Source organism: Cetorhinus maximus, chromosome 12 (assembly GCF_964194155.1).
Source record: "Cetorhinus maximus chromosome 12, sCetMax3.hap1.1, whole genome shotgun sequence".
Taxonomy (NCBI): Eukaryota; Metazoa; Chordata; class Chondrichthyes; order Lamniformes; family Cetorhinidae; genus Cetorhinus; species Cetorhinus maximus.
The window spans coordinates 5,703,483-5,725,722 of NC_135890.1; the positions used below are offsets into that span (position 1 = coordinate 5,703,483).

The 22,240-nt window shown below is 40.2% G+C and overlaps 1 protein-coding gene across 2 annotated transcripts in view; it reads left to right on the forward strand.

Moving 5' to 3' along the window:
• sephs1 (selenophosphate synthetase 1) overlaps positions 1–22,240 on the forward strand; it is a 60,266-nt gene that overhangs the window by 7,791 nt on the left and 30,235 nt on the right. For both annotated transcript variants that reach the window (XM_078552947.1, XM_078552946.1), the window contains exon 2: positions 13,279–13,382. In XM_078552947.1, coding sequence (XP_078409073.1) covers positions 13,279–13,382 — 104 coding nt within the window. The remainder of the gene's footprint in view (positions 1–13,278; positions 13,383–22,240) is intronic.

The following is a 22,240-nucleotide window of genomic DNA, read 5'->3' on the forward strand; positions in this document are numbered from 1 at the left end:
GTTCTTTGGTGCTTTGTTTGTCCATTAGTTTAAGAAAATTGGGTGATGACTATTTGCCTTTCAGTGTTCTCTAGTTGTCAAAAGTCAATTAGAGTCTTTAAGCCATCCTTTTTGCATCTCAAACTTCCAACAAAACTGCATTCCCCTCCCTGATTTCTTGCTCAATCAAATAAAGCTGCTCAATATTTAATGGTTATTACTATTAACTTGCAATTATAATTCAGTCATTCTTAATTGTTCATGAAAGTGCCTAGACAAGATTGTGGTCTGTTTTTACAAATATGAACAAAAAACAACTTAAACATAGACCAAGACTTCCTGCAAGGTGCATACCTGAAGTTACATTGATCTTGTTTCCAGTGGTGCATCATCTCTCTAATTTTTGTGCAAATACTGTGTAGTGCAGGGTCAGCAGTAACCTTGAGACTGCTGACAGGTTTGGGGAAATTCCATGCTCTCATCCAGTCTTTTCTTAAAATTCAACTCATGCTTTGTGCCAAACTTTAATTATAGCATTAGTTACTCAAATGGCAGAAGCAAACATATGTAATTAATTTACTATAAATATTAGACTTTTTGGTTTATATCAGTATAGCCTAAGAATACCTCCACTGATGAAGTATTTAAAAATTGGTGATTTTTTTTTTTGTTAACACTAATAAAAGTCCTAAAATGCATTCTTTCATTTCGTCAGAGTACACTTTCCTTTAATGATTTTTGTTATTAATAACGTTGAAATATGTTTTTGAACTTCCTCCACATCAAGAGGAATTTATGGCATGGAATCGTTCTTTGCTTTTGATTCCAGCACTTGTAATCTCCAGAATTAATGGCTGCCAATCGATATATATTTGGACTGAGCACAGCTGATTCTGCAAGGTGAGTAAATCTTGAAATATTTAATCTGGCTTTTACTTTTTTGATAATAGGACACAAAGCACCAAAAATGAGCAGCTGATTGTAACCACTTGAAGTTGAAATACCAACAAAGAATTGAAAACCAGAAAGCCAAGTAATTAAGACTTCTCCTCTTGCTTTTTTTTCAGTCACTTTTGCTCATTTTCTCACTCCTGTTTCTTCATGTTCTCTCTCCCCTTCTCTCACACTCTGCTCAGCCTTGCATAAAGAATGTGGGTATGCTCCGAGAACTGCTGCTTCTCATGGAACTATATATATATATATATATATCTGACACAACTTGTTGCCTTCAAAAATAGATGGAGGGAGCGATAGATAGGAAGAAAAATGTTGTCTAGCAATTGTTTATGGCAGCCCCATCCATCCTTGTAGTGATGTGGGAAGTTAAATGTCAGCATGTCTATAGAAACTTATAAATTAGTTTATACCTTTCCCTTTTGTTGCTTGAAAGTGTTTGTTTATATTGTTGCAGCCACAAAAGCGATTATAAGGTGTGGAACCAAATATGTCTATAAGTGGATGGAAAACAATTTTTTTTTCAGAAGTTGAACATTACTCAACCACTGTTATAGGCTGCAGGATGCCACTTATATTTGGAATGAGTTGTCATTAACACTCTTTTTAGGGCTATATAATATTTTAATTTTTTTTAAAAGAACTTCTTCGGTCTATTTGAAAGGTCTTTCTCTGCTTTTGACTGTTTCTTTAGATCTGGGCTGCACTGAAAATTTAGTCCTGATCTTTAACTAAGGACACAGATTATTTTTCTAATGAGCTATTAGTATTACAGGATCTTTTGGAGGTGTTACTGCAGTTGTGATTAGAGATCAGTCATTTCACTTAAGTTATACTTTGAAGGGCATCGTTAATGTGGTAAATTCAGGACATTCTTAAGTTGAAGCACATTCAATGTTGTGAAAATGATTGGCTTGGAAGCATGTAGTACCATTTTAATTAGAAAAGGCCTTATTTAGTTCGGCCAGAAAGATGTTAGATTAGCATCTTGTTTATGCATCATTGCGAACTAGATTGGAGTGAAATAAAACAGAAAATGTTGGAAATACTCAGCAGGTCAGGCAATCATCTGTGGAGAGAGAAACAGAGTTAACTTTTCAGCTTCATTACCTTCCATCAGAATTGACCTGAAAAGTTAACTGTATTTCTCTCCACAGATGATGCCTAATCTCCTGAACGTTTCCAGCATTTTCTATTTTTGCTTCAGATTTCCAGCATCTGCGGTATTTTGTTTTTATGTAGTGTTGTGGATTGGAGTGAAGCTCTATTGAGTTTTTTGGGTGCTAAACAGAAAGTGGTGATAAAAGGGTTGCACTGTAAATTAATCATTTCATAAGGACATTTTAGTGATTTAATTGTTTTATATGTAATTTGCACAGTATTTAAGAAGTAAATAGGTTTTCCAAGTATTTACACCCCTGCTACCCTTTGACTTCAAATGTTTATTGGTTATCCCTATAACCATTTGGACAGCATTGTAGTTATTAATAACCATGGCCAGGATTTTACGGCCCCTCCTGCCCTGTGAGATATTACGGTCCCGCTGAACCGAATGGAGATGTAAATGGCTCACCACATCCAATGGGGAGCGACGCCACAGCAGGGCTGTAAAATCCTGGTCCATTGCTTGCATGTGATTCTTTGCCAGTATCATATACAGCTTCTGTTAAATTACTGGAGAGACCTGAAACTGTTTTGAAATAATAGATTTCTGTGATGCAAAGCAGTGCTGTGCATATGTGAGAAGTTTCAAGCCTTGGCTACCTTCTTAATGGAAGATACCGTAAAGTATTAAAGAAAAAAATAGTTTTTTCGGCTCTTAACAAAAGCCTTGTTTACCAGTGACTTAGTACTTGGCTGAACAGTAACTTAGTTGTGCACCACAATTCCATTCCCTGGCCAGCAACTTCATTTCTTTCCCTGCCAACTATCTCTGGTTCAATGAGACAGCTCTGACCCCATCAACAAGACTGCCCACTTCCACATCATAGTATCGTCCATCTCTGCCTCAGATCATCTGCTGGCGCTCACATCCATGCCTTTGTTGCCGCTGGACTTGATCCTTCCAGTGCTCCTCTGGTGACCTTCCACTTTTTGTAAGCATGAACTCATCCAAAAACCTCCTGTTTGTATCTGTATTTGCAGTCCTGTTCACCCATCACCGCTTTGGTCGCTGACCTACACTGGCTCCCTTTCTGGCACCATCTAGATTTTAAAATGTTAAAATTCTTATCCTTGTTTTTGAGTCCCTCCACGGCTTCGCCCTTCCCTATCTCTGTAACCTTTTACAGCCCACCAGTTACAACCCTATGGCCAGAACCTTCGGCTTGGCGAGCAGGGGCAGGACTCGCTAGCCGACGTTTAAAATGATGCGCGGTGACGTCGTGCATGCGTCCCAACATCACTGCACGTCATTCTGATTTTCAGTTCGGTGGGCGCACACCAGAGTCAGCTGTGTGCCAGCTGAACTGTCAAAGGCCCCTTAAGGCCATTTAAAAGCTAATTAAACCACTTAACATAGCTGCCCGTCCAACCTTAAGGTTGGCGGGCAGGCGAAGAGCCCAGGCGGCCTTCGCATTTTTCAGGAAACCTCATCCACGAGCAGGACGAGGTTTCATGAATGATTTATAAGTGAAATAAAGATTTTCCTTAAAATTCATAGACATGTCCCAGCTCATGTGACACTTTCACATGAGGAGACATGTCCTAAAAATGTTTTTTCTTTATTAAAATTCTTGAAACTCAAACTAATCTCCCTGAGGCAGCTCTGAGCCTCAGGGAGATTTCCGTACTCTTTCGCGCCCATGCCCCAACTCAGCCTACTCCCCCCCCCGCCCGCACAGGGAGCGCTCAGCACTTCTGGGTACGCGTCACGCTGGGCGGGCCTTAATTGCCCGCCCACGTAAAATGGCGGTGCGCAGCCCGCCCAACCTCCGCAACGGGGAGAAAATTCTCCCTCATGCCCATCTAATTCTGGTCTCTTATGCATCCCCTTTTTTAATTGCCCCATTTTTGATGGCTCTGCCTTTCTACCTCTCTTGTTCTTTCAGATACCTCTTAAAAAGCAACCTTTTGGTCACCTCCCCTAATATCTCCTTATGTGGCTCAGTATCAAATTTGATTTCATAACATCGCTGTGAGGCACCTTCAAATCTTTTACTACACGAAAGGAGCTATATAAATGCATGTTGTTCTTCCTTTCCTCTAGCATTGCATTCGACTGAAGAAGTTACACAGTTGTTTATAAACAGGGGCAATCACTTTTTTTTAAAAAAAAGGCTTTTAGATGCTAGAAAGCTACCACTCCCCCAGAGAACTATTATTTATCAGGAATCCAAGCTTTTCGTATTGAAAATCTTCAGCAAAAGAAACCAATTCTGTTGAATGGTTGCGATAATTAATTGCAGTCTTTCATGTTGGAACTTTTGTTTTCTTAATTATTGATGTCCCATTTTGCACAACTAATGATTTCTTGGCTTCTGCCCTTTATAAAGCTGATCCAATGAAGTATACCACCTCATTTTCATGTATTGATTTTAACTGTGCATAGTGCTAACTTTAAGAATGCTCGAGCCACTTTTTTTGGAACCCAGTATAACTTTGCTTCACTTTGATCCTGTTTAGCTGTTGCTTCATCCTATGTCTTTAGGTTTGTGATGTCATTTATTTCCCTCTGAGTTGCTAAAGCAGACTTCGCTAACTACAGTCAGAAAATATTTTTCCACATTTTGTGATGTTTTCTCTTTATTATAATGGGTTCCTTTTGGAAATTGACCTGATTCCATATCATCAAATACAGTATTGTCAAAATAACATAATTTGGGATTCATGCTAACTTTAACTAGTGGTGAGCGCCTGTTATCCTCTGGGTTACTTTTGATTATTGGATAAACTTTAGCTCTGTATTTTTTGTGCCTGCAAGTGTTGTGTTATTGTGAACTTAACTGCCTTACACAAAATCTTAACTTGCTAAATAAAAACAGGGACTGTATCTTTAACGCAGTCTGGTACAAGACACTGGTGAATTTGCATAAATTGAAGCATTTTGTAGCCAGAAATGTTCACATCGTGAGTTTCTGATCTTGGCTTTTTTTCTTGGAAACTGCAGATAACATTATGCTCCAGTTATATGATGCAATTACAATTGCAAAGTTGCTGCTAAAATTCATACTTCCTTTAGGCCCATGATCTCCAATTTTGTTGCAATATTGGTTTCTCTGTTGATAAAATTCAGTTTTGTAATTGCATTAAGTGGGAAGAGCTCAGTAATTTCTCTTATGTTGAATGACATAAACAATTTTTTTGTATATAACTAAGTAATACCAATGTGCCTGTTCAGCTATTGAGCCCAATGAAATTATTTATAAGTGCAACAAAAATATATTATTGATGAACAGAAGTGAGATGAAGTGAGAAAGTGAAGATTGTAAAATCTGAGAAGTTAAATAATTAGCTTTGTGATCAGTGCTATTTATTTACTAATGAAGCTAAGATGTATCTTAAATGTGCTGCTAATTATATTTGTCTGCCATATATAGCTCTTTGAAGTGTTTGTTGTGCATTAGAGATGAACTACATCAGCATGAAGCTCAGTCAATCTTTGGATTCTTGAACACTTTATTTATCCCTGATAGGCATCATAATAATTATTTTATTTTGGACCAAAGTCAGCAAATTATTTCCTTGAATTAAGAATGGCTCGGTGTTTTGTATTTTGGCGAAATATAAATTTGGGAAGCAGAAAATTAACTTACCTGTGTAGGAATATGAGTGCTGAGGAATAGGGTATATGTTTCTACCTTAGTGTCAGTATCAAGTTCTTTTGAAGTTCAGCTATTCATAACTATATGCGTGATAAAGCCACAAGCTCTTCAGAGCATCTCTTTACTACATTGATGTGTATACATTTCAGTTTCAACATCAGTCATTCTTATTGATTGTCAAAATCTGGACAGTTTTACTGTCATGGCTTTGATTTGTTGGAACTGGGTATGCCCAGTAATATTCATTTTTGTTTCTTGCAACCAACAAATAATTTAGTTTCATTACTGCAGCCTGACCTGGATTTTGATAGTTCATGTGCTGGAGTATATTTCATTTAGAATTTAATTTTAAAAATTTAGTCAGCTATCATCCATAATGCAAGATAAATGGTGCATTTAATAAAATGATCCGATATGAATAACATTAAATTCTTACAAATAGGCATTCCTAAATTGGAACCGTAGCCAACAGATTTTATTAATCCACCTGTATTACTTTATATACAGTCACAAGTTGTGGTCTAAAAGCAATTAATGAATAAGTCAGTGAATGGAAGTTGTATTTCATTTAGTCAAATTGGTCATGGTACTTTGAATAATGGTAAAGAAAATGTTGCAAAAGGTATGCCAATAACCATCATTGCTAGCTTTAAAATTTATATAAATAAACTTTGGTTTCCCAAACTTTCTAAATATTCAGAAATAAATCACAGTAGTAGTATTTGCAAACAGTAATCACATAACTTACTTTTAACATTATCACTGAAAGAAGTTTGTTTAAAATAATCCCAACTTTTAAAAAAACTGCACATTTTGCACAAACATGTAATTTCTGTGATACCAAACATTGAGTCTAGTGGCACCACTATATAATAGTCTAAGTGGCAGTGGTTATTATAATAGTATTAATTCAACAAATTCATGATTACCATTAATTTTAAGATGGGTTGGACTATGATCATTAACTGTTTCAGTGGCAGAAATAGCAGGGTGGCACACAGATCGCAGGAAATTATAATGTGGCGTGTAATTTCCTGGGACTCCTGCACCATAAAGAGGTCCCTTCAACTTGGATGCACTATTACTAATTTACTAACATTACTATAGCATTGGCATTACTACAATTTTCCAGGAAATTCTGGGCCATAGTGTCTCTTGCCCACTGTAAATACTTGCAATAGTTAGTTATTAACACATGTACTTACATAATTCAAATTTATGCTTTCCATAACTATCCTTTGGTTTAGGGTGTCTGAAGACCACAAATTTCAGTTATGATTTGTTTTATATGAAATTTGAGCCTTTTTTAAGTAAGGGTATATTTTTATTAGAAAGGAATATCTCTAGATATCAAAAGATGATTAAATTAATTGTAGTATATGACCCAATTAAATGGCAATATGTGCTGAGATAATAAGAATTAGGAGTAGGCCATTCAGCCCATTGAGCCTGCTCCGCCTGTTCTCAACTCCACTTTCCTGCCTGTCCCCAATAATCCTTGACTCCCTTGTCAGTCAATGACCCAGCATTCAATCTTCTCTGTGGAGGAGAATTCCATAGACTAATGACCCTCTGAGAGAAGAAATTCTTCCTCATCCCCATCTTAAATGAGAGACCCCTCATTTTTAAACTGTGCCCCCTAGTTTCCCCTGTGAGAGGAATTGCCTGTGAGGGGAGGCAATGGCATAGTGGTATTGTCGCTGGACTAATAATCCAGAGACCCAGGGTAATGCTCTGGGGAGCTGGGTTCAAATTCCAGATGGTGGAATTTGAATTAAATAAAAATTTGGAATTAAAAGTCTAATGATGACCATGAAACCATTGTTTCAAAACCCATTGTTTTAAAAACTAATGTCCTTTAGGGAAGGAAATCTGCCTACATGTGACTTCAGACCCAGTATTCAGACTCCAGACCCACAGCAATGTGGTTGGCTCTTAAAATGCCCTCTGAACAAGGACATTTAGGGATGGGCAATAAATGCTAACCTAGCCAGCGATGCCCACTTCCCAAGAATGAATTAAAAAATGCATCTATTCAATCAAGCCTATGTTTCAATAAGATTACCTCTCATTCTTTTAAACTGCATTCAGTATAGGCGCAACCCACTCAACCTCCCTCCTAAGACAACCCTTCATCCCAGGAATCAGTCCAGTGAACTTCTTCCAATGCAGGTATCTCCTTCCCTATGTAAGGAGACCAAAACGATACAACGTACTGCAGGTGGGGTCTCACCAACCCCCCCCATACAATTGTAGCAAGACTTTTATACTCCATCCTCCTTGAAATAAAGGCGAACATTCCATTTTTCTTCTTATTTGCTGTACCTGAGTGCTCGCTTGGTAATTCATGTACAAGGACACCAGACCTCTCTATACTGCTGCATTCTGCAATCTCTCTCCATTTAAATAATATTCTGTTTTTCTGTTCTTCCTGGCAATGTGGCAAGATCACATTTTCCTACATTATACTCCATCTGCCAAATTTTTGACCACTCACCTAACCTATCTATATCCCTTTGCGGACTCTTTTTGTATCCTCCTTCTAACTTGCTTTCCTACCTAACTTTGCACCATTCAATTTGGCTATAACACTGTCAGTCCCTTCACCCAAATCATAAATATAGATTGTAAATATTTAAGTCCCCAGTTCTGATTCCTGTGGCATTCCACTGGTTACAGTTTGCCAACCTGAAAATGACCCATTCATCCCGACACTGTTTCCTGTTCATTAGCCAATCTTCTATCCACTTATTACCCCAACACCATGAACTCTTATCTTGTGTAGTAATCTTCTATGTGGCACCTTATCAAATGCCTTTTGCAAAACCAGATGCACTACGTTTAAGGGTTATTCTTTATCCACCCTGCTTGTTATATCCTTAAAGAGCTCTAATAAATTTGTCAAACACGATTTCCCCTTTCACAAACCTGTGTAGATTCTGCCTGGTCACAGTGTGATTTTCTAAATGTCCTGCTACCACCTCCTTAGTAATGGATTCTAGCATTTTCCTAATAATACATATTAAGTAAACTGGCTTATAATTTCTTGCATTCTGTCTACCTCCTTGCTTGAATAGAGGTGTCAACATCTGCGGTTTTCCAATCTGCTGGGTCCTTTCCAGGATCTAGGGAATTTTGGAAGACGACAACCCATGCATCCACTATCTCTGCAGCCATTTCCTTTAAGATCCTAGGATGCAAGCCATTAGGTCCAGAGGATTGTCAGCCTTGCGGTCTTCCTAGTACTTTTTCTCTCATGATCGTGATTGTTTTCAATTCCTCTCTTCCTTTTGCCCCCTGCTTTTCTACTATTCTTGGGATGCTTTTTGTGTCTTTTACTTGAATATTCAGGTCCCAGTCTTGATCACTTTGAAGCCATGTCTCTGTAATGGCTATCACATCATACTAATTTATATAATACTCAGGATTATAAGAACAGGAGTAGACCAATTAGGTGTGAGTTTGTACTTTGCATATTAAATATGATGCCTGACGCATGGCAGACAAAATATGTGCTAGATATTTTTACCTCCAGTATATTGATTTCAAAGTATATGTATCTATTAATCAGAAAATAAACAATGTCCCCTTTTAAAGTGGGTGATTTTATATTGTTTGTACCAGCTTCTGAATTCTATCTTTAACTTTTGCTTGAGAATCATTGCATAAACGTTTGGCTTGACATGCTTCTGCCAGCTCTTTGAAAGAGCTATTCAAGTTAGTTGTATATCCCAGCTTTTTCCTTCAACTCTGACCTCTTGAAGTACATATCCAATTGCCTTTTGAAAGATCAAGCAGGCTGCTTTGTCCTGGATGGTGTCGAGCTCCTTGAGGGTTGTTGGTGCTGTACTCACCCAGGCAAGTGGAGAGTATTCCATCACACTCCTGACTTGTGCCATGTAGACGCTGGACGGGCTTTGGGGAGTCGAGAGGTGGGTTACTCGCCTCAGGATTCCCAACGTCTGACCTACTCTTGTAGCCACAGTATTTATATGGCTAGTCCAGTTCAGTTTCTGGTCAATGGTTACCCCCTAGGATGTTGGTAGTGGGAGATTCAGCGATGGTAATGTCATTGAATATCATGGGGCAGTGGTTAGATTCTCTCCTATTGGAGATGGTCATTGCCTGGCATTTGTGTGACGCAAATGTTACTTGCCACTTATCAGCCCAAACCTGAATATTGTCCAGGTCTTGCTGCATATGGACTCAGTCTGCTTCGGTATCTCATGAGTCATGAATGATGCTGAACATTGTGCAATCACCCGTGAACATCCCCGCTTCTGACATTATGATGGAGGGAAGGCCATTGATGAAGCAGCTGAAGATGATTGGGCATAGGACAGTACCCTTAGGAACTCCTGCAGCGATGCCCCAGGACTTAGACAATTAACCTCCATCAAACACAACCATCTTCCTTTATGCTCGGTATGACTCTAATCAACGGAGAGTTTTCCCCCGATTTCCATTGACACCAATTTTGCTAGGGCTCCCTAATGCCACACTGGGTCTAATGCTGCCATGATGTCAAAGGCAGTCACTCACCTCACCTGAGTTCAGCTTCATGTTTGGATCAAGGCTGTAATGAGGTCAGAAGCTGAGTGGCCCTGGTGGAACCCAAACTGAGCGTCAGTGAGCAGGTTATTGCTGAGTAAGTGTCACTTCACAGCACTGTCACTGATACCTTGCATCACTTTGCTGATGACTGAGAGTAGACTGATGGAGTGGTAATTGGCTGGGTTGGATTTGTCCTGCTTTTTGTGGAAGGACATACCTGAGCAATTTTCCACATTGCCAGGTAGTTGCCAGTATTGTAGCTGTACTTAAACAGCTTGGCTAAGGGCGCAGCTAGGCCTGGAGCACAAGTCCTCAGTACTGTTGCTTGAATATTGTCAGAGTTAGTTGCCTTTTCAGTATCTAGTGCCTTCATCCGTTTCTTGATAACACATGGAGTGAATAGAATTGGCTGAAGACTGGCATCTGTGATGCTGGGGGCCTCAGGAGGGGGCCACAATGGATCATCCACTCGGCATTTCTGGCTGAAGATGGTTACAAATTCTTCAGCCTTGTCTTTTGCAGTGATGTGCGGGGCTCCCCCATTATTGAGGATGGGATATTTGTGGAGCCCTCTCCTCCAGTTAGTAATTGTCCACCACCATTCACGACTGGATGTGGGAGGACTATAAAGCTTGGATCTGATCCGTTGGTTGTGAAATTGCTTTGCTGCTATCACATGCTGCTTCCGCTCCTGCTTCTACCACTTTCAGGTGATGCATTCCAGATCTTAACAATCCTTTGTGTAAAGAAATTTCCCCTCCTCCAGCTTTTTGCCAAATATTTTATATCTATGACTTCTTTCACAGGCCCATTTGCCAGAGGAAATTGTTTCTCCCTAATTGGTCTATCAAAACCCCTCATAATTTTGAATGCCTCTATTCAGTCCCCCCTTAACCTACTCTGCTCTGAGGTGAGCAATCTCAGCTTCTCCACTCTTCACATAATTTCCTCATCCAGGTGAATTTTCTCTGTACCCAATAGAGCTGTGCCTTGCGCCAAGACCCAGTCGCCCAATACCTCTGTTCTCACAGGCCTACGTTGACATTCTGGTGAAACGACACTTAAATTTTAAAATCCTCATCCTTGTTTTCAAATCCATCCCATTGCCTTGTTCATCCCTACCTCTGTCATCTCCTCCTGCCCAATAACCTTCCAAGATATCTGTGCTACTCCAATTCTGGTCTCCTGTGCATCCCGAATTTTATTCACACCACCTTTGGCGACCAGGTCTTCAGCTGCTGAGGCTCTAAGCTCCAGAATTCCCACCCTAAATTTCTCTGCTGCTTTACCTCTCTTTTTCTCCTTTAAGATGCTCCTTAAAACCTTAGGCTTAGCCAGTGCTATGTGAAGGTTTAGGATGGCTTCCTTGTTTTTGTATTCAGTGTCCCCATTTACAAAGTCATATATCCCTACACTCTCTTAACTTATCAACTTGCCCTGCCACCTTCAAGGATTTATGAATATGTAACCCTAGGTCCCTTTGCTCTTGAAATCTTCCCTTCCCCTCAAAATATTACAATTTAGATTATGCTGCCTCATGTTGTTTCTCCCAAAGTGAAGAAGAATGTACTTCACATTTATCTGCATCAAATTGCATCTGAATGTTTGTTCATCAGCCTATGTCCTCCTGCAGCCTGTTACTACCCTGGTTCACGATTTACTACATTACCAGCGAACAAGATGGTAGCAGACTACCTAAAAAATCTTGATGAATTGAAAGTTTTAATTTTAGCTTTCATTGGATAGAGACCTCCTTACTTTTGTCTGATGTTAATTTCTTACCATAATGAGATCTTTTTTAAAATTAATGAAGCAGCAGGTAACATATTGATGTAAAATTTAGGCCATTTAAGTACTATTAGAAATGGTTTATGGGCTCACAGTGTTTAACTGAAATGTACAAAATTGCAACAATTTTCGTTTTCGTTATTACAAATTATTTTATCCCTCTGTTATGGTTTTCCCACTCAGTTGACTAATTTCTTGGCCTGGGGGTGGTGGGAGAACAGCCAGGTCCTAATCCTAGCAGTGTCACTCTTAAATTCATTACCAGTTTATAGGTTACCCTCTTTCCCCAGCACGTTCCATTTTTTGGTTTACTTTGCACAGATGATATGACCAAGACCTAGAGTTTACCAAGAAGAATGTAGTCATGCCACTGCATCTTGCTACTTTATGGGATTAAATCACTGGCATTTTGTGGCGTGGTGCTTTGTGACTTTTTCTATACTGTTCCATGTTGCAGACCTTATATCAATGCTACCAGTTAAGTGACAGTGTCGTGAATTTATTATACAACTGCTACTCAGTAACCACATCTACTGCTGTCCTGTTGCATATAAATCTTAATTTTTCCATGAAGATCTGAATTGTACATTTTAAATATTTTGCAACTCTTATCCCAACCCAAAGAATTTCTGGGTTCTATTTGTATGTAATTTCAAAATGTTATTGGTATGTAAATAAAACAAATATTGAATCTTTTTTGAGCTTATGTACTGCTCTTTATATCAATCAACTAATCATTTATCTTTGTGGAGCTTTGAGTGCAAATTGTCTCTCATTTGCCTACATAAACAACATGAATAATGCTTTGGCTATAATGCATTTTTGGATTTAAAGAAGTGAACAATATTATATACATGTGCAAGTATATATAACTAAATATCTGCCCTGTCATCATCCTGTTTGAGGTGTGTTTATGTGTTTTTACCATATAAAGCAAGTTGTGTAAGGCATTTCCACTTCTATTTTGCTTCATTTAAAAAATGCTAAAACTCAACCACAAAGTAAACTTTCCAAAAACATTTTCCTAAAATTCCAAGTTATTGTGAATACAAGAAGTTGAAAATTCATGGCCTAAGGACGTATATTTTGCCAGGTAAAATGCAATGTTTCATGGTAGTTTCAGGCAGTTGTGATATAACCTAATTTCCACAAATGTTTGTTTTACTTCAAAAGTGAATATTGTGTTCAAGACCTTTAAGATGTTTTTGTTCTTTCTAACATACCTTTGTTAATTTTGTAGGTATTGGGATGGACACATGTGTTATTCCCTTAAGACATGGTGGACTTTCTCTGGTTCAGACAACAGATTATTTTTATCCCATTGTTGATGATCCTTATATGATGGTGAGAAAATTTTAATGTATTTGTATGTAATGAGTAACATTAAAATGATTTACATAACTCATTGAACAAAACATAGGCATTTACTACCTACCTCCACTAATTTACTGTTATAGTAAATAGTGATAGAAAATTATCAGTTATAGTAACTGTGATAGAAAATAATCTGTCACGTCACAAAAACAAATTAAGCTTAAAACCACATACTTGTTTTGTGCTTATGTTTTAACATTTTAACCACCATGATTATTATGACCAGCCATGTTTTGTTTATACCTGCTATTATTGGTGCTGTAAACTATTAATAGGTGATTTTTTAAAACAATATTTCTAATCTGTGTTCCTTGTAATCAAATATGCCAATTTTAACTAGCTGTCAAGTGCCCCACATTTTATACAACAATTAATTTTATCTATGACACTATATAGAAAGGGTAGTAAATACAATCCAGTACATTCAACCTGCACTTCTGGTCATCTGTTATTTGCTTTTGATGATTTGAGGATTATGTGTAACTAGAAAAATCGCTAGACATGTACTGGTCTGTTCAGAGTTGAGTTTTTTTCAAATTGTTTAGCTTAATACTATGAATTCTGAAGAGTTACGTAAAATGAGGTGTCTGGCATATGATCTCTCTGTTTTTATTAGTATAATGTAGCTCTGTTGTGAAGTACAGTTACTTCCATCTTAGCAAGCAGCATTTAACTACTTTCTGTTTTGTCAGGAAGGAGGCACTGAGAATGCAACTAAAGCTATATGACAATTTTTAGCATTTTAGGTTGTAAAGGTGGTTGTAAGAATTCTATTAGCTTAAAAATATATTTAGTTTCTTCTAGAAGTGAATATGGCACTACTTTTCAAGAGATTTGTAAAGTTTCACAGTGAGTAATACAGTAATAAAGCTATAATTCTCCCTGCCTGTCTCCTCTTATGATGGATGCAAAATGATATTTTTTAAGGGAGTCTGCCATTGAACTGAAGCAATTTACTTGCCCCTCATTTACCTCTAGATTAGCAGCTAAAAATCACGACCGCGCTCAAAAACCCAAACTGTGTTGACAATGCTGCAGGAAATCCATTAGATTTTTCTCAGTCAGGGGATGTGGGTATCGCTGGCATGACTAACATCTATTGCCTATTCCTTGTTGTCTTTGAGAAAGTGTGGAGGTGAATCACTTGCAGGCCTTGTGGTGCAGGTAGTCCAAAAGTACCTTTAGATAGGGAGTTCAAGGATTTTGACCCAAAAACAATAAAGAATGGCAATTATATAAATAAGGATGGTATGTTACCTGGAGGTGATGCTGTTCCCAATTGCCTGCTTTTCTTGTCCTTCCAGGTGGTAGAGGTCCCAGTTTTGATAGGTGCTGTAGAAGGAACCATGATGAGTTGCTGCAGCACATCTTGTAGATGGTACATGCTTCAGATACTTTATGGTTCAGTGGTAATGGAAGGAGTGAGCATTTAAGATGATGGATGGATGCTAATCAAGTGAGCTGCTTTGTCTTGGATGGTGTTAAGGCTCTTGTCTACATTTTCCGGTCAGTGAGCAGGGACGGGGCCGACGCGTAAAATGACGCGGGGCAACGTTGGGCATGTGTCCCGACGTCACCGCGCCTCAATCCGATCTTTAGTTTGGCGGGCGCATACCGGAGCTGGCTGTGTGCCCACTGAACTGTCAACGGCCACTTAAGGCCTTTATAAAAGTAATTATCCCAATTAATGGAACTGCCCATCCAACTTAAGGTTGGCAGGCAGGCGAAGAGCCCAGGCAGTCTTCAGAAAAAAACATGAAACCTCATCCACGGGCGGGATGAGGTGTCATGAGGGATTTAAAATGTGTATAAAATTTTTAAACAAAAGTAATTGACATATCCCTGCTCATGTGACAGTGTCACACGAGGGGACATGTCAGGAATATTTTTTTCTCCCTTTTAATAGAATTTTCAAACTTGAGCTGAGCTCCCTGATGCAGCTCTTTGCCTCAGGGAGATCTGTGCGCTCTTTTGTGCACGTGCGCAAAAGAGCGCACTCCCGGCTCAGGGAGTCCCCCTCCGCCCACACAGGAGCGCACAGCGGATGTCCGGGTGGACATCACGCTGGGTGGGCCTTAATTGGCCCACCCATGTAAAATGGCGGCGCGCCCCCAATCAGGAATTCGCCCACCCACACCTGCACAACTCCCCCCCCACCCCAAATCGGTGGGGGGGGATGCTGCCCTTGAGTATTGTTAAAATTGCACTCATCCAGGCAAGTGGAGAGTTATTCCATCACACTCCTGACTTGTACCTTGTAAACAGTTAAAAGGCCTTGGGAGTTCAGGAGTTACTTGCCCCAGAATACCCAACATCTGACCTGCTCTTGTAGCCACAGTATTAACGTGTCTGGCCCAGTACAGCTCCTGGTCAGTGGTAACCCCCAGAAAGTTAATGGTAATGCTGATCATTGCCTGGCACTTAAGTGGCAAGTAATATTCATGCCATCAGCCCAAGCCTGAATGTTGTCCAGATCTTGCTGTATGTGGGCACAGACCTCATCATCATCTAAGGAGTTATGAATGGAACTGAACATTGTAATCATCAGTGAACAGTCCTATTTCTGACCTTGTGATGGAGGGAATGTCATTGATGAAGCAACTGTAAACAATTAGGCCTAGGACACTACCCTGAAGAGCTGCTGCAGCAATGTCCAGGGACTGAGATGATTGACCTCCAACAATCACAACTATTTTCCTTCATAGTAGGTATGACTCGAGATGGTGGGAAGTTTTCCTCCTGATTCCCATTGACTTAGTTTTACTCAGGCACCTTGATGTCCTACTCAGATAATGCTGCTTTGAAGCCAAGGGCAGTCACTTTCACCTCATCTCTGGAATTCAGCTCCTATGTCTGCATTTGAATCGAGCCTGCAATAAGATCTGGAGCCGAGTGGTCCTGATGGAACCCAAACTGAGCATTGGTGAACAGGTTAATGGTGAGGAAGTGTTATACTCAGTTGGTGAAGGAAGAAACCAGAGCCAGTCTTAACTTGTAATAGATTTATTCGCAGAGTGAAACCTTACAGGTATATATCTCCTGACTCCACTCCATTCCTGTGTCAGTAAGTGTTTCTTTATTTGCGCTCAAGTAACCATCCAAACAATGACCTTCAACTGTATATAATTAACTTCAGTTGATACAATGAACACCAAGTGCCACTTGATAACACTTTTGACGACACCTTCCATTCTTTTACTAATGTTTGAGAGTGGACTGATGGGACTGTGGTTGGCCAGGGTCTGTATAAGATAGATATATTCATTAAACCCACTATTTTATGATTATAAATACAGTTTTAATTCTGACCATAAAAAATCATTTGCGGTTGCTTTTCACCTTTTTTACCTTGAGGAAGACTTATTTGAATGGCAGTATTTTAAGTACTTTGACTAAAATAATGTAGGCAACAAACACATTTAGTAAGAATGCTACAATATTGTTCGTCACATCTAGCTTTCTTCAAATTAATTTGACAATGCTGATGAAGTAAGCTTGACATCTATATTATCTTCTGTGCTGTAAAATCTCACCAAGTGCAGAATTATTTTAATTCTACAAGGAATGGGTTGCGGTAGCCAAAAACTTTGAAACAATTATCTGAAAAATATTAGAATGTTAAGGTTCATGTGAAACCGCCTGATATTGTTCAACCTTTATGATTTTATTAGGCTGTAATAAATCAAAAAAGAATTATTGATTGACTTTAGTGCATTATCAACTCCAGATTGGAGGTTCTATATTCAATTGGAGACAATTTGAATTTGCGAACATCCAAATTTTAGACTTTCTCATAACTCATACTTCTGCCTTGAAGGATCACTGTCTAAAGATGTTTTCTGCACTGCCTCCAGCACTCTGCCTCCTTTGTCTCTGACCAAAACTGGGCACAATACTTAAACTGTGGCCTGACCTGTGCATGATGTAGATTAATGATTACATTTGATTTGGACTTTTTTTGTTTTGGTTATATAGTTCAGCATTCTATTGGCTTTGGGATTGTTATGTTGGTTGCGCATGATAAGTGTACCAAGGCTCCTAGATTTCCCTTAAGTTTAGCAATTTCAATAAAGTTCATGGTGTGCTTGTCACACAATTTTCCCTTCTGTGTACAATACTGTACATTTGCTCACATGCATTTTGCAATTTCTGAGCTGCCTCTTTCAGTCCTATGGCTCCTCTAGTTTAGCATCTTTTGAAAAATGTGACAAATTTTCAATGAATTTGAATAGAAGTCATTACAAATTTGAAACACCAATCTGCAGATACTTACCCGATCCTAACATTTTTTTTATTCATGGGATGTGGGCATCACTGGCTAGGCCAAGATTTATTGCCCTTGAGAAGGTGGGGGTGAGCTGCATTCTTGAACTGCTGCAATCCATGTGGCATAGGTACACCCACAGTGCTGTTAGGGAAGGAGTTTCAGGATTTTAACCCAGTGACAGTGAAGGAATGGCGATATATTTTCCAAGTCAGGATGGTGTGTGGCTTGCGAACTTCCAGGTGGGGGTGTTCTCATGCATCTGCTGCCCTTGTCCTTCTTGATGGTAGTAGTTGTGGCTTTGGAAGGTTCTGCCCAAGGAGCCTTGGTGAGTTCCTGCAGTACATCGTGTAGATGGTACATATTGCTGCTACTGTGCGTCAGTGGTAGAGGGAGTGAATATTTGTGGATGAGGTGCCAACCAAGTGGGTTGCTTTGTCCTGGATGGTGTCAAGCTTCTTGTGTGTTGTAGGAGCTGCACTCATCTAGGCAAGTGGAGAGTAGTCCATCACAATCTGATTTGTGCCTTGTAGATGGTTGACAGGCTTTGGGGAGTCAGGAGGTGAGTTACCGCAGGATTCCTAGCCTCTGACCTGCTCTTGTAGCCACAGTATTTAAGATGGCTGATCTAGTTCTGGTCAATGGTAACCCCCAGGATTTTGATAGTGGGGGATTCAGCGATAGTAAAGCCATTGAATGCCATGGGGCGATGGTTAGATTCTCTCTTGTTGGAGATGGTCATTGCCTGGCACTTGTATGGTGCAAATATTACTTTCCACTTGTCAGCCCAAGCTTGAATAGTGTCCAGGTCTTGCTACATTTGGACATGGACTGCTTCAGTATGGTGCTAAACATTGTACAATGATCTGTGAACGTCCCCACTTCTGACCTTATGATGGAAGGAAGATCATTGATGAAGCAGCAGAAGATGGTTGGGCCGAGGACACTACCCGAGGAACTCCTGCAGGGATGCCCTGGAACTCCTGCAGGGATGCCCTGGAACTCCTGCAGGGATGCCCTGGAACTGAGATGATTGACCTCCAACAACCTCAACCATCTTCCTTTGTGCTCGGTTTGACTCCAGCCAGCAGAGAATTTTCCCCCGATCCCCATTGCCTCGAGTTTTGCTAGGGCTCTTTGAATGCCGCATTCGGTCAAATGGTGCCTTGATGTCAACTCTGGACTACCTAAAATTCCTCGAACAAACACCTTTGGTCAGCTACTTACCCACCCATTTCTGGATTCAAATAGCTTGGAGCTTAATCAATAGTCATTCTTTGTCAAATATGTCTTAAAAGCCTAGGTACAATAGGTAGATAAATCCAGGTAAGGCTTTTCACAGTGCAGTTCCTCAGGGACATTCAGAAAATGGTCAGGCAGACCATTGTCCATATTAACCGATAATCCTTAAATTTAATTCTGATGATCAATTTCATTATTTTACATAGAATTGAAGACCAGTTATGTGCAGTTGCTCATACCCTTCAATATGGGCACCTCGTTAGCCTACTGTACCACTGATCTTTTATGCATAGTTCTTGTTTCCTGGTTAGATAGCTGGGCAACACCAACATATTATAACTCATATGATTTCCCCCTTATAATGAACTCATTTGGTGTAAAAGCCATCTTTTTGTAATGACATATATTTGTCCTGAATCTAGTAAAGCATAACTGTATATTAATACATTCACACCTGGTATAAGATGTGCTACCAAATGACAAATTACTTATGATGGATAGGTTAATTTTTGTAACAAAGACGATGATGCTTTAACAGCATCTACTTGTAAAATTGTACAACCTGTTCATAACTATAAACAAAATAACTTATACTTAACACCTTTTAATGAATGCTTGAAGATGCATAATAAAGGAGGAAAAAAACGATCCATGGTGGTAATGCCGCTCCTGCCCTTTTTCACTTCTTGCTGCCCAGAAATTGGTATGGGCAGGTCCCTAGGTAAAGTGAAGGTATGATAGACACTATCATAAGTCTGGAAACTGTTATGCTCCCCAGCTGAGGTTACCCCTGGACAGGCCTGACCCCAGAGTGGAACCCAGCTTGATAGATCCTAACTTTTAATTTGTTTGTTTACGTACATGGAGAGTAGCTACTTAACAGTCACAGGAGTCAGCTGATGAACTTTTAACGAAAGAGTAAAACATTTATTAAACAAGAAAAGTTAACTATATTACAATACCCCTTCACCCACAACTATACTTTTACAGATATATACAGATTTGTAAGGATATCACAAGTTATAAAAGCTGTCTTGTACTCTAATGTGCACAGTAAGTACACAGTCCATGTACCAATAGGCACCCTGTGGTCAGACACACCTGAAACCAAGTGACAGATGCCCCCTCAACCACATGCTACGGATCTCTCCTCAACTCCGCATCCACCCCCCACCCGGATGCTTGTTAGACCAAGAGCTAACCGGTCTCACTGCATCCCGTCTTTCACACAAGGGCCTCCGGTCTCCACTTTCCAAGAACTCGCCTTGGAATCTTCTCCAACGCTGATGCTTTCTCCCAAACCCCTTCCGCAAGGGTTCACCTCCAGGGTTTTGAACTCCGCTGTTCCTCTTCCCTGGGTTGCCACATGCATTCAAGCTGCCTGCCGCTTTTGCTCTCGCTCTCGCTCTCTCTCGCGCTCTCTCTCTCTCTCGCTCTCACCAACTCAGCCATCAGCAGTACCACTACTGCTTCACATGGCCCATAGCAAAGAGTTACAGACCTTCAGTTGTCTCTTTGGACCTTCTTGCCTCTTGAGAGCTGTTCTTGGTTTAAACCTGCTTTTTGCAGCTTGAAGCTTTAAACTTGAAGCATGGGGTGTTTCTCTGCCCCTCACTCTTAACTTCACTTGACAGGAACCTGAAAAAGCTCCTGTTTTTCCTTTGATTGAAAGGTCTGCTTGGGACTTTATCTTATTCCACGCCTGGATTTTGGGGTATTTTCTTTAGCTTGGGACTGACTGTCTGTCCCCTTTGCTCTAGTCTCTCCTGGCTGCTACTTTCAAGACCAACTGCGCTCCAACAGCTTCCAAAACAAACTGCTGTCTTTCTTCTGTGGAAGGGACGTGCCTCTCTGGCCCCCTGTTGCTAGGCAACAGTCCAATTCTTCGACCCTTGTTTGTTTACCTTAATTTACAGTCATAAAAACCCTCATTAGAAATGCAGGCACCTTTTTAAAGTGGAACTAAAACTCAATTTGACCTTTCTTAACACACAGATACAGAAATACTTAAACTTTAAAGCTAAAACTCATTTCTAACACCCACAAAATACAAATATAACTTACTTAAACTCTCTCTACACAGTTGCAGATGTATTGCAGACCACCTTCTGAAGTCTCCAGGCAGAAGAAACATTGCTTGAGTACACCTCACCTCTTTGTAGACGTGCTCTGAATCTGTACTCCGGTTCCTGACAGGACTCGTGAGCCATATCACCAAGCAGTCAGCCTTTGACGTGACTTTTTGGAATAAAAATGATACAGGATGGATTAAGTATAACTGCTGCCAGAAAACCAGGCACAAACACATGTAATGCAATACCTGTGTTTGTAAACAAGCTGCACATTTATGGCCTGGCACCTTTTTTCTATTGAGAAAGATGCTAGGCTAGAGGTGGTGAGCGCACAGGGTACTGTGGGTGCAGCCTATGGCACTTTGAACCTGTTACTCACATGTGAGATGGGGTGAAATATGACTCCCCTATCATACCACTCCAAGTCTGGCTGTAACAGTGTTTTTTGTGAATGTAGAAGGATGAAGGCATTTACTCGATGCCTATGCGTAACCATTTACATGCTGATTTTTTAAAATTCATTCATGGCATGTTGGCTGGGCCAGCATTTATTGCCCATCCCTAGTTGCCCTTGAGAAGGTGGTGGTGAGCTGCCTTCTTGAACCGCTGCAGTCCATGTGGTGTAGGTACACCCACAGTGCTGTTAGGTAGGGAGTTCCAGGATTTTGACCCAGTGACAGTGAAGGAACGGCGATATATTTCCAAGTCAGGATGGTGAGTGACTTGGAGGGGAAATTCCAGGTGTTGGTGTTCCCATCTGTCTGTTGCCCATGTCCTTCTAGATGGTAGTGGTCGTGGGTTTGGAAGGTGCTGTCTAAGGAGCCTCGGTGAATTCCTGCAGTGCATCTTGTAGATGGTACACACTGCGGCTACTGTGCATCGGTGGTGGAGTGAGTGAATGTTGTGGATATGGTGCCATCAAGCAGGCTGCTTTGTCCAGGATGGTGTCAAGCTTCCTGAATGTTTTGGGAGCAGCACTCATCCAGGCAAGTGGGGAGTATTCCATCACACTCCTGACTTGTGCCTTGTAGATAGTGGACAGGCTTTGGGGGAGTCAGAAGGTGGGTTACTCATCGCACGATTCCTAGCATCTGATCCGTTCTTGTAGCCGCAGTATTTATATGGCCAGTCCAATTCAGTTTCTGATCAATGGTAATGCCCAGGATGTTGATAGTGGGGGATTCAGTGATGGTAATGCCATTGAACATCAAGGGACGATGGTTGGATTCTCTCTTGTTGGAGATGGTCAT